Source organism: Pan troglodytes, chromosome 7, assembly GCF_028858775.2.
Source record: "Pan troglodytes isolate AG18354 chromosome 7, NHGRI_mPanTro3-v2.0_pri, whole genome shotgun sequence".
NCBI classification, from domain to species: domain Eukaryota; kingdom Metazoa; phylum Chordata; class Mammalia; order Primates; family Hominidae; genus Pan; species Pan troglodytes.
The window spans coordinates 16,904,026-16,921,424 of record NC_072405.2 but is presented as its reverse complement, the minus strand read 5'-3'; the positions used below and the strand labels follow the sequence as shown (position 1 = coordinate 16,921,424).

Below are 17,399 nucleotides of genomic sequence, written 5' to 3'. Positions count from 1 at the left end.
GTTTTGACTATTCTAGTTTCATATAAATTTTAGAATTGGCTTGTCTGTATTTAAAAAAAATTCCACTTGGGTTTTTATTGGAACTGTGTTACATCTATAGATTAATTGGAGGGCAATTGCCATCTTACTATATTGCATCTTCCAATCCATGAACATGGTATGTCTCTGTATCATTTAGGTTTTCTTTGATTTCTTTATTAGCATCTTGCAGCTGTGGCATACAAATCCTGCATGTTTTAGTAGATTTGTCTCTAAGAATTTCATTTTTGGAGCTAATTTAAGTGGTATATATTTTTAATTTTTAAATTTTCAATTATTCATTAATCATTTATAGAAACACAATTGACTTTTACAGGCTGACCCTGTATTGTGAGACCTTGCTAAATTAACTAATTATTTATATGAGCTTCTTGCTTAGGATTGCTTAGGATTTTCAATCTAGACAATCATGTCATTTACAAATAGGGACAGTTTTACCTCTTCCTTTGCAATCTACATATACTTTCTGTATTTATTTTTCTTGATTTACTGCACTGAACAGAACTTCTAGTATGATGTTGAATAGGAGTGGTGTGTGTAGACATCATAACCCTGTTCTTCATCTTAAGACAAAAGCATTCAGTCTTTTATCATTAAGGAAGATAACTGGGAGTTTCCATAAATGCCCTTTATCTACATAAGGTTAAGGAAGTTCCCTTCTATTTCTAGTTTGCTGAGAAAATTAATGGATGTTGAATTGTGTTACCTTTTACTTCTGTATCAATTGTTATGATGTGTGGTTATTAATGTCATAGATTACATTGATTGATTTTTGAATATTGGACCAGCCTTTCATTCCCAGGATAAACCCCAGTTGGTTCTGGTACATTGTTCTTTCCATATATTACTGGATTTAATTTGCTAATATTTTGTTGAAGATTTTTGCATCTATGTTTATGGGAGATGTTGTCTGTAGTTTTATTTGCTTGTACTGTGTTTGACTGGCTTTTGTATCAGAGTAATGCCGGCCTCATAAAATGAATAGGGAAGTGTTTCTTCCTTTTTTATTTTCTGGAAAAGATTGTGTACAGTTGGTGCAATTTCTACTCTGTTTGGTAGAATTTACCATTTTCCTTAAAGAAGGGTTCTCTAAGCCTCAGACCCCACAAAACATGAGCTCACCCCTGTTTGGGGCTTTGAAGGTGGGTTGTTATCCACAATCAGAGATTTCAGTGCTGTTTCTGACAGTGTCATAAGAAGCAGCTGGAGACTGTGGGCCCAGATAGGTGAATGTTTAGCCCCCTGCCCCTTGTAGAAATCACTTATTTTCTACCCCAGCCAGTCTTGGGCAGAGCCATAGCCAACCTCAGAGGGGCAACATAGTTTGGACAAGACCTTCTCTGATTTTCCTGAACCGTGACTGACGGTGTGGCTTCAGGGAAGTCACTTAGTCTTTCTGAGCCTCAGACGAGCCAGCAGGAAAAAGAAGATAACCATGTCTCCCTCAAAAAGCTGTGCTCAGAGGACTAGATACTTCTGCTGGAGGGAACAGGAGCTTTAAACAATTCCATGGCTTACAAAGTAAGGAAAGGAGATAGAACCAGAAAGATATAAGCAGAGTGGGCTGGAGGGAACACAGGAACAGGGCACCTCAGGGAGCAGTAATGGCTGCCATCTGCATGGTGACTTCTAACCTCCTGTCTGTGCTCACAGGCATGGTCTTATTTAAGGCCCCTGTGACCCTCTGAGGGGGCACTATGGTGTGCATTCATTCGTCCATCATGTCCTGGGTTCTACTCTGGACTAGGCATTTTATACATGAGGAAACTAAGGCTCAGAGAAGTTAGGAAATGTCCCTCAAGGTAACACAGCCAGGTGGCAGAGCTGGAAGGGAGCCCAGGTGTTTTGGGCAAACTCCTTTCTTCCCCACTGTCAGGCAAGTTGGACTGAGTTCAGAAGTAAGGAGACACATGGTCTACCTCTGGGAGGTGCGTGGGCAGGAGCAGTCAACAGCACTGGCCCCAAAGCCAGCCTGCCTGGGCTTGAAGCCCTGCTCAGCTACTTAGCTGGGAAGAGCAAGGCGAATGTTTTAACCTCAGTGCTTCAGTTTGCTGTCTGTAAAATGAATATTGGTAGGTAATACTGCACCTGTAAAATGAATAATTAGTAGGTAATATTGCAGCTGCCTCATAGGGGTGTTGTGAGGATTAAATGAGGTAATATGTGCCAAATGCCCATAATAGAGCCTGGCACAAGTGAATGTCACACAAACATGAGGCATTATTGTTTATAAAGATGCTAGGCCATCCTTTGTGTTCTGTGAGGTCACTCACCTGAAGAAAGACAAAGTTATAAGATGTTGACAGAGGCTTGGAGATCCCTCCTGCCTGCCCCTCCTGTGATGGGAATAGCGGGGCCCAGCCATGGGAGGTGACTTGCTCAAGATTGGCCATTCCCGCAGACCATAGACCAGGCCCAGCTTTCTTGAGCCTGTGCTCCATGAGGACACGTGGCGTTACTGCTTTCACCCCCGTGTATTTCATGATCCGAGGCTCTTAGGGGAGATATGGCGTGACAGGAGGTGACACCGACTTTGGGAGCAAGTCCGGGAGAAGAGTTGGTGTCTTCTCTCCCAAGAGATACCTTCCTGGAGAACGGTGCGGTAAGCTTTCTGGAACCCGCCAGGAAGGTGGAGAAGGAGGGGGCTTGGAGGAATGGCAGCCAATCCTGAGTCTCCTGCCTTGGTTCCCCCCTCGGAGCGCACCTCTGGGCTTGCACCCCGCGCCCTGGTAGAAGAGGGCGCGGGCCTGTGGGATGAGATCGCGGGCCTGTGGGATGAGATCACTTGCCTGGAGCGGCGTTTCCGCGACGCTTAGGGTCTGGCGCCACCGTGTGGCCGCGGGTCGAGGCCGCTTCTGCAGAGGGGATGGGAGACTGCAGGAGGCGGCTGGCAGCGCAGCCTCAGAGGTCACCCAGGAGCTCCGGATTTTACACACAGGAAACTGAGATCCCGAGGGAGAGCAGCGCTGGCCCAGGGGTTTAGGGGAGACATGGCTTATGCCTTCCTCCCACCCCACCCATCTGCCTCGTTGTTTCTTGGCAGCTCCTTAGATCTTGAGGGAGACAGACACCAGGTAAAGCTAGGAGGAGGAAGAATCCTAGAGCCTCGAGGACAGCAGCAGCCGCGTGATCGCAGGAGCTGCCAGGATCCTCCTGCATGAGAGGCAAGGGCTTTGCACGTGTTGTGGTGGACAAGCAAGGTCATGGGGTCAGTCCTGGATTCTGGTCCCGTCCGGGCCCCACAGCACTGAGTGACTGAGGCGGCAGTGGCTTGCGTTCTGGCACCGGGGCCCTCCACTATAAAGTGGGGGTTGGACTAGACCTCCAGGGTCCAGACCTAATTATATTGCAAACCAGTACCCCTCGGTTGTGTACTGTGGACCCAAGGACTTAAGAGTAGCAGAGGAGGGACCGAGCCGGGAGCAGTTGGAAAGGATGAGCATTTGCATTGAGGCCTGGCTGGCAGGAACTCCTGGGCAGGGCTGTGATCAGTCCCTACTACAGTCCCAGAGGTGCCTGTGCGGGTGACCCAGGAGGCACCATGCTGTCCAAACGGTTTTGCCTGGACCCTAGTGCCCTCTAGGCCCCAGCGTCTGCTTGCTAATTGGCTCAGGGAGGAGTGGCACCCTCTTTGCCTACATCCACCCTGGCTCTTCCCACACCCTGGGGTGCTCACACCCAGGAGAGCATCAAGATTGGCTCCTCCTGGCAGGCATCCCAGTTGAATTGGTGTATTCTGGGCTTGTTGTTTTCCTTTGCCCTGGCCTTGGTGGGCAGAGGGGCCTGTGGCTTTGGGAGAATGTGGCGTGGAGTGGTAGAACTGGTGCTCCCTTTGCCTGGTAGGGCAAACCTGGGTGAACCTGAGCACTGGCATTACTGACCTGGGACCCAGATGGATAGGGTTAGTGCTGCCATATAACCATTCCTCCAGCTGCTGGGCCACCTGTGAGGCTGGAAGAAGCAGAGTCTGTAGTCTGAGTACCCCTGAGACCATCAGGTTTGCGGTCTGGGGCCTGGAGTGATCTGTGGCTCATGGCTTGTGTGCTGCAGGTGCCACCTGTTGAGAGAGCCGGGTTTGGGTCACAGGGGGCAGCTCTGATCTGGGAGACACACGGCACCGAGGCTCCACTCAGCACACAGCTCTCCTAGACATGGGTGCCAAAGCTCTGGGCACGCAGCCCTGCCTCGGTGCTTCAGCTGGAGCATTCGTGTCCCCTGATGCCCTGCCTCCCCGCACTGCCATCACGGTTGATCAGCCTGGCCCTTCTATCACCCTCCATCAGGGGCTCACCCTCAGCCCCTCCCAAACTACCGATGATGACATCTGCTTCCAGGAACCTCACTGCACACATTTCTTGCTGCCATCATCTCTTCCAGGCAGTCCTCTCCTCAGACCTCCAAATTTAACACTGCTCCCTTCACCTTTGCTTTCCCCTTCAGCTCCCTCCTACTTCTCTGTCTCTCCGTGTGTGTCTGTCTCACTGTCTACCTCTATATCTCTGCCTCTATCTCTCTGGGTCTCTCCCTCCCCCTCTCTTAGTGACTGTGAGCTCTGAGACTAGGTGCAACCTCCCCCTTCCTCTTCCTGAGCCTCTTCCCTGGTTCCTTGATTTTGTGAACTCACGGGCAGGGGCCCAGAGCAAGGCAACGCCTAGTGGAAATGCCACAGTCAGCAGGTGGCAGAACCTGGAACAGAACCAGAATTTGGTGGTTTATTTCATGCTAGAGTCTCAGTTTCCCCATGTGTTGAATGGTGATAACCAGACCTGACCCGCAAGGTGGGCCAGGGACCCCAAGAGACTGTATACCTGGAAGGACCTGGCCTGGGGGGCCTGGTGCCCCAACCTTCCTCCCATGTCCCTCCCTGATGGGGCTGTCATTGCAATGCCAGCCTCACTCTGGTTGTCAGTAAGATTGCATCTCTGCTCACCACAGGGGGTGGGTCTGGAGAGAAATGAGGCATCCATTGCAGCTTCCCTGGCTAGGTGCCTTCAGGATCCAGGCCCCCAAAGGGCCTTAGGAATCTAGAGAGAAGCCGGGCACCCCTCATCAGATGGTGAGCGGGGCTTACTGCACCTGGCATGTGTGTTTGAGGTCACCCTTGTGGCTTAGTAGCGGCGTGAAGAATGGGTTGTTCTGGGGTAAGAGTAGACAGTGGAGGACCAGTGAGGAGACTCCGGCATCCCTCCAGGCAAGAGGGGCAGTGGCTGGGAGCCAGCTGGTGGTGTGGCAGTGACAGAACAGGCCATCCGGCAGCCCTGAGTGTGTTCTTGGTAATACCTGAGGCCAGCTGGGCCTGGATAGGGTGTCAGCCATGCACTGAATCTTTAGGAGTCAGGCTCAGCATTTCAAAGGGCACAGTAGTGGGTCCTAGAATGTCCATCCCACAGGACAGTCAAGGACAGGCATGTGGTTCTCTCCCACTGCCGCTGGCACCCAGTTTACAGTTCCTGTTTTTGATCCTGACTGGGCCCACAGAGCTGTGCACTGTGGCCCTTGCTTCTGGGTGAGCCCTGTCCACACCCTCTACCCTGGCCCAGACTTGGAGCCTGTTGGCTGAGTTTGGATGGTGCCTTAAGTCCTTCTCTTGCCTTGGAGACACAGTTCCAGAGAGTTCCGGTGAAATTGAGGCTGGGGTTATTATATGACCTGGGGAGATGCCGACTGTGCATATCATCTCACTAATCTTCCCATGCACCCTGCGATGCTCTCATTCTGTCCCCATATGAAAGATGAGCGACAAGGACACAGAGCTGGAATAACTAGTTCAAGATCCCCCACTTAGCAAGTGATGAGTCAGGCCTGCTTGACCTGTGAACCTTGCTCTTCCCCCTACCTGCTTCCTTGGCCCCTCAGCCCTCCCACACAGAGCCTGGGAGTGGTCCTGAGAGGGCGGGCAGCGGATCTGCTCCTGTGTCCTGGGCCCTGCTGGGATGGAGACTCCATGGCAGGCCCTGGGTCCCTCTGATGTCCAGGGAGGGTGTCCAGTGTCCTGGATGTGATCCCTACTTGTTCCACTATCCAGCGACAGGAGCCTGTGCAGTGGGGGTGACCTTTCTGAGCCCACGCTGTTTCCTGTCTGTATCATGTGAGAACCATACCCTCCTACTTACCACCTGGGCATGGCCAGCCAGCGAATGGCACGTAGTAGGAGCTTCAGAAATGTTCACCCGCTTCCCTTCCTTTCCTCCTCCAGAACAACAGAGGTGATAACCTTGCTGGATTGTTTCCCCCCGGGGTCCTGAACCTGAAAGCCCACCCCTGTCCCGGAGCTCACCTGAGATGCCTACCTGCAGGCCCTGGCAGGGCATCTGGCCCCACAGTCTCATCTTCCAGATGAGCAAATGGGAGACCAGGAGGAGGAGGACCTGCCTAGGGGTCCACGAGGGGTCAAATCCTTTCCTGACCTGCCCTGCCCCTCCCCCATGCCTCAGCATCATGTCCTTTTGCCGGGAGCCCCCCAGAGCCCCGTCCAAGCCTCTGGGAACTTCAGAGCATAGGGCGTGGGGGGGATGCTGAGACTCTTGGTTTTAGGGGGATGGCAAGGGTCCTCTGGAGCCCCTGCACCCACCCATGCTCTCTGTGTTCTCCCCATCTCTCTGGGCAGGTATATCCGCACCATGTACCTGGGGATTCAGAGCCAGCGGCGGAAGGAACACCAGCGACGCTTCTACTGGGCTATGATGTATGAATATGCAGACGTCAACATGCTGCGCCTCCTGGAGACCTTCCTGGAGAGCGCGCCCCAACTGGTGCTACAGCTCTACATCATGCTCCAGAAGAACAGCGCCGAGACCCTGCCCTGTGAGTGCCCGCCGGCCGCGCCCCGCCACCCCGGCCTGCTCTCCACCTGGGGACCACGGCCGCCTCCCACACACTTCGTGCCTGGCACGCTCTGTGGGCATTGCCCATCCTGCCCTGAGTCCCCAGGACGCCCGGCCCCCAGTGCAGTGCTGACGGGGCCCACACCACACTCAAGAGCTGCACAGGCATGTCCTGAATGTATGTGGGCTGGCTTGGCACCTCCAGGCCACTTCGTCCATGTGAGCAGAGCAGAGCCAGCCGGGTAGAGGGCTCTGGGTCTCCCCATCAGGGGCAGTGGCCCCTGTCCTTGGGTGCTGACCTGAGCCAGGCATTTGCACGTCTATGGGAGGGGAAGCCACAGACCAGAGATAGCGTGGGACCACAAGGGGCCGTCATATTGGGCAGCACTAATGGTTTCAGACCCTTTAAACTGTGGTGCTCTTGCTTCAAACCAAGCTCATGTGTAAGCCCCATTTGTAAAGCAGCTTAAGTAGCTCTGTTCAAGTTCCAGCAGGGGAGAGGGCCCAGGAGGAGGAGGGGCTGGAAGCGCCAACACATGGGGTGACATTTGAAGGGATGTCATGGGCAAGAAGGATCATCCCAAAGTGTAGAAGTTGCAGGGAGATGCTTATCCATTCAACAAGTGAGAGACAGTCCATGGAGCCATGCATGAACTGTCTTGGGAGGTACGGAGTTTATCATCAATTGGAGTATTCAAGGCAAGAAGTTGCTGAAGAGACTCAGCCCAGAAGTTCCTGACTGCATAGCGCTCAGTGAGCGTGTGTAATCTGGGTAGCCAGGCAGCCATGAGGAGGGCTGTCCATACCCCAGCTCTCCCTGGCCAGCAGCACCTCCTGGTCTCTTGTATTCTCACCTCCAGACCCCGCAGGTCCTCTTGGTGCCCCAGGAGGCCCTCCGTGTCACCACGTTCATGGACACCCACACGGACCTCCTCACCAATGTGGTCTGGCAAGAACAGCCACGCTGCCCCAGGCCTTTCTCTAAACAGATGTGCCTCCTTACTTTTTCCAAGCTGGCCCTCTGTAGGCTCCAATCCCCCTAGGTACTTAGGCAAAAAGGGGATTTAATCTTCAAAAGCCAGTGGAAGACTGAGCTGTTCAGGCTAGTAGCTTGCTGGTGGCATTCAAAGCCTGGGGACCTGGTTATGAACTCAGATGTGCTGCTGACAGTCTCGCCTGTCCTATACAAACTCGGCTCAGGTGAAGCCTCATGTCCCATCTACTGAACCAGAACAGCCCTCAATGGAGGCTGTCTGGTAGAAAAAGGGGCCCCAGGGTATCTGTCCATCCCACAGAATGCTGGCTGCAGTCCTGCTGGTCCATCACAGAAGCAAGGAAAAGGGGCCGTGTGACCCTTGGAATGGACACAGGGAAAGCCAGGCCTGAGACCCACACTGAGCTGAGGGACCAGTTCCGCCCTTTGACAAGGCTTCAGGAAGCATAAGCTGCATGCTCAAGGCAGCCACAACCTCTGTTTTCTGGGTACCCACAGAAGCAGGAGGGGTATGGGGATCTTCAGCAGGTGCTGCCAATGGGGTGACACCAGCCAACATCTGCCCTTGGGCATCTGCAGTCTTCACTGTCAGGAAGAGGCCCCAGGTGGCCCAGGGGCTCCAGCTTCTTGGAGTGACAGCCCAGCTGGTGCCTACAGGACGAGCAACTGGGGCCTGGTGCCTACAGGACCAGCAACCGTGGCCTAGAGAGGAGAGCTGGAAGGAGCCAACTTGATGTCCGGCTCCAGCTGGGACATGCGGAAGCTAAGCAGGAGGCCTCGAGGAGGATGGCAGGGCTGACCACTCATCTGATCCCTCCCTTCTTTCTTGGACACACCCACATGCACACATACTCTCTCCTGGGCACTGAGAAGAGCTTGGGAACACAGGGAAACCTTGGTGATGCTCCATCTTCAGGATGCCTGAGGACCCAGGCTGTATGCTTGGCAATGAACTGGTGTGATTGGCTGCCCACAGCTGCGGCCATGGGAGTCCCTGCCTCACAGGATCGCTGAGAAAACACATGGTGTGAGCATGGACAACATGCAGCAGTTTGAACAACATCATTTGTTCTCAGCGCCAGGAGACTCACATGATGATTGATTCTGGAGCAAGACCAGCATCATAGGGATGTCTTTGAAATGTGCATTCTTGCTCTACAAACCTAACCATAAAGGAGCTCTGTGGAAGTGAGCACTGAGCCTGGGTAGCAGCTCCTGGTGCCAGGATGTGCTGCCGACTGGCAGGGCAATGTCTGGTTCCCTGGTGAGGCCTCCATATCCAACCTGCCCTCAGATCCCAGGGCTACTGCCCCACAGCCCAGGGCAACAATGCTCTCATGGGCAGATTTGTTGGCACTGGAGAGGGACACCTTTCTCTCCCATCTGAGTCCTTCTTTTTCTCAAAATGAACTCAGCTGCTGTCTGAGACTTCAGCTTAGCCCATTTGTGCTACTATAACAAAATGCCTGAGAGTGAATAATTTATAAAGAGCAGAGATTTATTTTCTCCCAGTTCTGGAGGCTGGGAAGTCCAAGATCAAGGTGCCTGCAGGTTCAGCTGCCTAATAAGGGCTGCATCCCCTGGAAGGGAAGAACACTGTGTTCTTACATGGCAGAGGGCAGAAGGACAAGCTAGCTGCATGCTGTATGAAGCCTCTTTTATAAGGCCCTCAATCCCATTCACTAGAGAGGAGTCCTTATGGCCTGATCACCTCTCAAAGGTCCCACCTCCTAATCCTATCACACTGGCAACATCTGAACTTTGGAGGGGACACCTTCAAACCATAGCAGACTCTGTTTATTTAAACTGCCTTTTGCTGTTTCAATTTCAAATCTTCCCCACTCTGTACCACCAGGGCTGCCAAGTTATGCCTCCTCTCATCTTTTCCTCTTCCAACCTTTGGCCAGATCTTGACACCCCAAACAGATAGGGCAGGTAGCAGGGTGGTAGACAGATGGGCTCCTGATGGGGCATTTGAAATCCAAGGACCTGGTCACCACTTATACCCTCTTGTGATTTTGGACCTTCATCTTTTCACAATCCCGTTTTCTCTTTGGTATACTGGCAGAAAGAAGAATAATACCTAATTTTCAGTGGGGATGCAATGATATAATGCACAAGAGAGCACTTTGTAAACTTTCAAACTCCACGGGCACATAAGGGGCTGTGTTTATCATTTCCAGGGCCAGGTGGAGTCATCCTTTTATAGGGCTCTGATGGTCACTTCCCCATCCTCATGGTACCACCCACCATGGGCCAGACCTGCTGGGGATGGGTTTGCAAAGACGCCTATCCTTCAGGAGTTTATGGGCTGGCATGGGCCAGGTCCTAGGGAGATTTCTCTCCCTTTCTGGCCCTCTGGATCATCTGTGTCCCAGCCTCCTTGTTATGCCTGTCCTTTCTATGATAGTTTCTCAGATTATAAACAGAAAGGGCTGGGCACCAAAGCTCTGGAGAGAAAAGCCAGTGGGGATTCCCAAGGGGCAATGGATGTTGCTTCCTAAATGTCCTCTCATGTGGGAGCCCATTGGGGCCAGGGTCTGTGCAAGGACAGGGGCCACTTGGGCATGCTGCCAAGAGCAGACCCCTTGGAAAAGGAGCCGGGAGCGACCCAGTGTCATGCTGCTCTTGGGCCTTCACCCCAGGGAAGCCCCTCCTGTGTCCTCCTCCCTGCAATCCCCTGTTTTTGTGCTAGAAACTGGGAGGTCTGGTGAGCATTTCCCCAGGTTTGTTTGGAATGTGGAATGGGTGTTTCTCAATACAGCCTTTTGTGGTTAAATATATTTGGGACCTGTTGGACTAAACAAAGGCCAGTGGCCATCCTTGTCATTGGATTGTGGATCTCTAAGCCAAGAGTGAGGCTATAGCATCAGCTGGGTTTACGGGAAGGAAGGACACTAGCCATCACTGAGCACAGGCTGCCTGTAAGGGGCTTGGCATTTCTCTCTTACTTAACTTCTAGAGTTGTGTCCTCATCACCAGACAATTTTGTTATGCCAGTAGATGCCATTCCCATCTTTTTAAGCTGCAGGAAATGTACAGGCTTTAAAGAAAATCAGTTTAATCATCAGAAATTGGAAGAGGGCAGAGAAAATGTGTGGACTTGGAACAGACCTGTTGGTGGCATGGCCTCTCCCAGTCACATGGGTGCCTGGAGGGTCGCAGCGTAGAAAGCTGGGGTGACTCCCACCTGTTACTTGACAGTTGTTTGACATTAGGCAAGTTACTGAGCATGTCTGTTCCTCATTTTTCTCATTTCTAAAATGGGGATAATGCTAGTACCTATCATAGAGAGTTGTTATGAGCATGAAACATCATGACAAATGTGAAGTGCCTTGTAAGATATCTGGCTGTTTTCTTGGTGGTGGTAGTGGTGCTTTTATTGTAGATGGACCTTCTGAATTCGCCTTCAGGCTTTACTGGTGAGACCTGTGGCTCACCGACCTTGCTTTGGTGGGCTTTATAATGACTCTTGTCCACTGTATACGATTAGGGCTAGTAGATGGTTGGAAAGATCACTATGACTACCACTTTAATAGGTGAGTTTTGCATGGATTTGCCAATGCCAGTCTCTCCCTCCCTTGCCATCTCTCCACCCTCTGTTTCTCTCTAATCACTGGGCTAAGAGAACAATATTCAGCCTGCAAGACACACTTATAATCCAATTTCCCCATAAATACAGACTCAAGGGAAATAATAGTAATATATCATACAATTATTATGCTGGAGTCATTTGGACATTTCTGCAGGGTCTTCCTTAAGCCTGATGTCCTGAAAGTTTAAGTAAACAGAAGAACAAATAAATGACGGGAGCACATAATTCTGACATGTCACATTTATGCCGGTGGTGAGTCTTGTGTCTGCTAAGGCTCCGCTCCTGTTCTGGGTTGTGAAAGGGTTGGAAAAGCAGTCCAGTGCAGTAGGAAAAGTCAGACAGGGCTGCATGCAGATTCCAGCTCTGCCATGTATTGACCTTATGGCACCAGGCAAGTTACTTTCCTAAGTTTCCTCATCTGTAAATTAGGAATAACAAGTACTTTTTGGGTTGTTGCAAAGGTCTAATGAGCTCCACATCCACCTCCACAGTGCATCACCTGGCATATTCTGGGTACATGATACACTCTGCCACTCAACAAAGATGTGTTACCCAGGAGCCATGCTATGTGTGGAGGAACAATGGGGAGCATAACAGGCATAATCCATGCTGTCATGAATTTCCCATTCTGTCTGGGGACACAGCACAGAAACAATTAGACAACGCGTGATGGTAAGAGTATTGAAGCAGACAACTGGGTGGGGTTGGAGAAAGCCCACTTTAGGCAGGGGGTCAGGAAAAGCCCCTCCAGAGAGCTGCCAGTTAAGCTGAGTACAAGTGATGAGCAGGAACCAACTTGGGAAGAAAAGAGACAGCCTTCTGGGCAATGGGAGTAGCTTGCACAAAGGCCCTGAGGGAAGGAAAGCCTGACTTGTTCCAAAAAGTGAAAGCACCCAGCATGACTGGAGCTTGGCAGTTGGGGTGAGAGAGGATGGAGAGAAAGTCAGGGCCCCAATTGGGAAAAGCACAGGGGACCCCAGGAGCTTGGATTTATTCCAAGGGCAGTGGGAGGGGCTGCAGAGGAAAAGCACACCGCCAGGCTTGCTTTTGAAGAAGGTCCCTTTTCTTTTACACAGGGAGGGAAGCAAGGGCTGAGCTAGGAGCACCTGTTGGAGGCTGTGGTGGGCCAGGTGTGAGGTTATGGGATGGAGAGTCTTTGGGGAAGGATGCAATGGACAGATTTGAGGTCTGTTCTGGAGCATGAGCCAACAGGATTCAATAGGGCTACTGGGGGTGGTAATAGAAAGAGAGGTGGTGGTTTCTCACTGGGTGTGTTGGGAGGAAGATCTTTGGGGAAGCAGGGATTGGGGGATGGATGAAGAGTGATGGCTCTGTCCTCCTCCCTCCTTTGGGGATTCTCCGATGGTTCTGCACAAACATAGGTGCCATGCACAACGCCTCAAGCTTGGAAGTGGTAGAGCTGGGCTCTCTACCTGGAGAGTCCTTCTCTAAAGCCTGTACCCATAAGCAAGGACGGCTGTGGCTGAGTCTGGAGGAGACAGATAAATCTGTGCAGATTCTGCAGAAACCGGCCACTGCTGACGGGATGGAGCGGAGGGTGGCTTGTGCCATGGCCAAGCTGGGCATGGAGGTGGACTGTCAGCTCCAGCACACACATGTGTGCATGCCCCAGATGTCATCACACTGACATGGTCAGAAAGCGATGTTTCTGCCTCTTGCCCCCAAAGTCTCTGCCCAGAACTTGGCTTTTTGCAAATGTCCTGAGTCTTCCAGAGCCTCTTAGGTGAGCCTCTTCCAAGCACTCAGGGGGAAGCCTCACTGTCTTACTAGGAAGCTAAGCTTGGCCTGGCCAGGAGGCAAGGGGATGGGTCTGGGACAAGGACCCTCCAGCTCCCCAGGACCCTGATAGTGAGAAACACACATATGGGCTCACCGCCCTTTGCCTAGCCTTTCCTTGGAGATCATTTCTATCCTGACCCAGAGGTCAAAAGAGCTTATCCAGAGAAAGACTTTAGGGCAGGATGGGTGGCTCTGGAGGAGATGGATGTGGGATGATACTATTATCATTTTGGCCCCAAAACCTTGGAAGACCCTGAGATTCTTGATAGATAACAAGATTCTAGCATCTTCTAAGGCTGCCTGTCTACCTGTCTCCCCACACATAAAAGCACAGAATCTTTGTGCTGGAAACAAGCATTTGAGAAAACGTGTAGTTCAACCCTTTTCTTTTACAAATGAGGAAGTTGAAGCCCAGAGAGATCAAGGGACTAGTCCAAGGTGACGGACTCAGTTAGTGAGAGGTTCACGATGAAAACTCAGTGCCCTACATTTCCAATATGGTGCATGTTTCTCTGGTCTCCTTAGATCTCTCTGGCCCTGAAAAATCAGGGCACCCCAGGAACCCTCAGAGGAAACCCCAGGTGCCCTCAGATATCCTCTGAGCCATTGTGTGCCCCTCAGACTCTAACTCAGCAGGGGGCAAGATTGGGCATCCCCAGGTGGGATCAGACTTGTGCTGGGGCTGGAACCTAGAGTGACCTCTGACCCCAGAACGTGGCCAGCTGGTGCCATGTAGACCATTCCTGCTCAAGAGACACACATTGGGAAGATACTTCTTCCTAGAGCAAGGAATTCTCTCAGAGATGATCAAAAGCAGACCTCGACATGTTGCATAAAGTCGCACGGTCCCACTCCACCATGCAGCACTTGGCAGGATCTCCTGGGAGTGGAGGTGGGGGAGATGCTGCCCATCAGGCCATCCAGCCCCCCTCCCCGTTTAACACAGGGAAGCCGAAGCACAGAGAGGGAAGGAAGTTGCCCAAGTCACACAGCACGGAGGGTAATTAGAAAAGCCTCCTATACTTCTTGCCACCCTGGGCCTGCAGTTGAGCAGGTCACACAGCACCTAGAAGACATGGTCCAAATGCCATGCCTCTCCCAGAGGGTTCCCTGCTCCCCACCTAGACATCCATAACCACAGATACCAGCACCAAATTTGTGCCAAAAAAAAAAAAAAAAGCATCTTTGCTAAGACAGGGAAGCATGAGAAAATTATAAACCCTGCATATAAACACTGATTTTCCGTTAAACAAACCTGGAGCTCTGAGATACAATTAGGGATCTTTGTGTCTCTTCAGTGCTAACTTCCTTGCTAGTTTTCTTCTTTCTCAACTTCACTTGCAGGCTCCTTTTATATCAGAAGCCCTTCTAGAGGCCTGCGTTTGAGCTTCACATTGACCTCTTTTTCCAGCGAGAACTCAGACTGACTGCGTCCAAACAACTCAGAAGGACGATTCGGTTTTCTCTGCTCCCGTTAAGCAGAAATGTCTGTGCCTTTCTTTTTGGCTCCAACCCGGCAAGCACTTACTTCTTTTTTTCCCTGGTGAGGATGAAAAGCATCCCACACGAAGCATCAGCTCCACTGCTCTGTCTCCCTGGCCAAGTATCCCTTCTATGGGTAAAGCCTGCTTCTGTCCCCAGGTGGAGGGAGGGCCGAGGGGCCCGACTCTTAGCGGTTGGATCAGTTGGATCGGTTGATCAGTTGAATGGCCTCCTCTCTTTCCTCTCCCCAGTGAAAGACATCCACATCTCTCTTTGTGGGAGATTTCTTTTTTCTTATGTGAAAATACTTTCTTGTCTCTTTCCAGTCCTGTTCATATGGGACATTAGCTGTCACCGTCTCTAAATCAAGGACACAAAAGGTGATTACTTCAAACTTTGGGATCTTGGTTAAAATAGGGTGAAGCTGCCACCCAGAAAGGGGTGGTGATTTGGTTGTGTGAGGTGAAGGTATTGGATCTGAGCTCAGCACCAGAGCCATGAATTTTCCATTCCATTTCCTTAGGAATGAGAAGTAAAATTTGTTCCCAAAACAACCAATCCACTACATCAAATGACATTGCATAATGACTCACCTGGTCCAGAGTTCCTATGTCCTGGCCCCTTGCCAGTGCTCCACGCTGCCTGGTGGACCCCAAATTGAGCAGAGCCCCTCCTTCTCCATGGCTCGCGGTGCTGATCTTGGGGTCACGTGTCTCCAAGGAACACTCTGGGCTTTCAGCCCCAGCGGCACATACATCTGCCAGCACACGAGCTCCACTTCCGGGCGCTCATGGCATTGCAGTGCCTTGGCCTCGAGCAATTAAATCAAGGGAAAGAGGACCAACTCCCTCTTGACCCCGTTCTCCGGCTGGCTCGCATCTTCACCCACAGCTGAGATGGAGAGAGACGCAGCACAGACCTGCCTGCCTCCTCCCGCTAGAACATGGGCTTGGCCTCTCCTACTTCCCCAGGGATAGCCTTTCTCTAGCTCTGTGTTTCTCTTCTCATTTTGAGGAGATGCCATTTGGAATCTGCTTGGCGTCTATAGCAAGTCCTGCTCTAGCTCCAAACGGCTTCTTGTTAAGCAATACATTAAACCATTACCCTGTTAAATGGAGTTTGCAAGAATTTTTAACAGACTTCAACGCTCGCACTGCACAACTCTGGCTTGAACCTGCATGCCATTTTGAGGCCCTGCACTGAGGTCGCCCTACCAACCAATGGCGAGAGGGAGGGTTCTTAAAGCAGCAGAAAAAAAAAAGAAACAGGAGAAAGGCAAACTCAATGGGTTTCATGACAGTGAATGCAGATGAAGTAGCAACTCGGGACTTGGAAATGTTTGCACATGAAATGCTGGAACAGAGAGACATGAGCGCAGGCTTCCTCAGCCAGTGAAAGTGAGCGAGGTAGCTTCATGGGGGCGGCTCTGACAACGGCAAGTTTAGAAGCCTGAGCATTTACTGCAGGTGGAACGTTGATTCACTTATTCAATAACTTCCCTAATCACCTACTATGTGCCTAGCACAGTTCCAGGAGCTGGGGACAGATACAGCAATGAAAAAACAGAAAACCCTGCCCTTGTGGAGCTTCTGCTTTGTGTAGAGAGATGGGCAATAAACAAAGCAAATATGTTCTCTATTAGAAAATGGAGTGCACAGAGAGCAAGAAAGCTGGGAAGAGAGAAGGGAAGGGAGGCAGAGCCATGTGCAGCCAATAGCTATTATGCAGCTCTCTATTGGTCTTCAACAGGGAGACCACGAAGGCGCCACTGAAGTGAGGGTGGGGCCGAGATGTGCAGGAGGGGAGGCGGCCAGGCTGACAGACACCTGGAGGACAGTGTCCTGAGAAAGAGGAGTGGCCCAGACAAAGGCCTTGAGCAAAGGGAGGGCTCCCAGTGTCTGAGGGCAGCCAGGGAGGAGAGAGGAGGGGGACCTCTGTACTGGGCACCAGGGGCTCCCCAGGAGGCCAGCAGGGAGCCCTCTGCTTCCACAGCCTGGCCTGCCCCAGGGTCTTACCAGGGAGCTGTTCTTCTGTGAGATTTCCCCCACTTTCCCACATGGGGAATTGGGTTAAGGAGCCCCCCTCACAAGTCAGCTGAGCTAGGATGCTGCAAGGGAGACTGCTCAGATCTCTCCAATCTCATCTTCTCTGGGTCCCAGAAACATGCAAGGAGACAGAAGAGCCTCCTGAAGCCCATTTCAGCTGTAGCCTAAGGAGGAGGAGCATTGGGGGAGTCACAGTAAGTTGTAGGCAGCAGGGGTCCTTAATTATTAGACATCACGTCAGAGGCCATCAAGAACCTGAGACCTCGTGGGAGCTTCCAGCTGCAGGAAAGACTACAGCTAAATGATCTCCAAAAGATCTTTCCCATTCTTTACGAATCTCAGCAAGGAAAGCCCAGGAGTTTCACAAATACTATCTTCTTGTTTATGTCCCTCTCACTACTGGGGATGCACTACTCATCCCCAGTATATACTGTATATACTCAGGAAGAGGCTCCAAAAGGGACACCAGAGTGACTCCCAGTGAGCTGTCCCACCCCCTGCCTTGCTAAGACAGGGAAGCATGGTTGCGGCGGTTACAGTGATTACGGCAGTGGGCTGGGTGGGGGGCACTCTCTGAGCCTCACCTTTTTCATCTGGGAAGCTTACTCCCATAGACCCAT

General features: G+C 51.6%; 1 protein-coding gene across 1 annotated transcript in view; it reads left to right on the top strand.

Annotated features, from left to right (window-relative positions):
- Positions 1 to 17,399, top strand: part of XKR6 (XK related 6) — a 308,294-nt gene that overhangs the window by 272,786 nt on the left and 18,109 nt on the right. Inside the window, exon 2 of the mRNA XM_016959089.4 lies at positions 6,647 to 6,843. Within this exon, the coding sequence (XP_016814578.1) occupies positions 6,647 to 6,843 (197 nt within the window). The remainder of the gene's footprint in view (positions 1 to 6,646; positions 6,844 to 17,399) is intronic.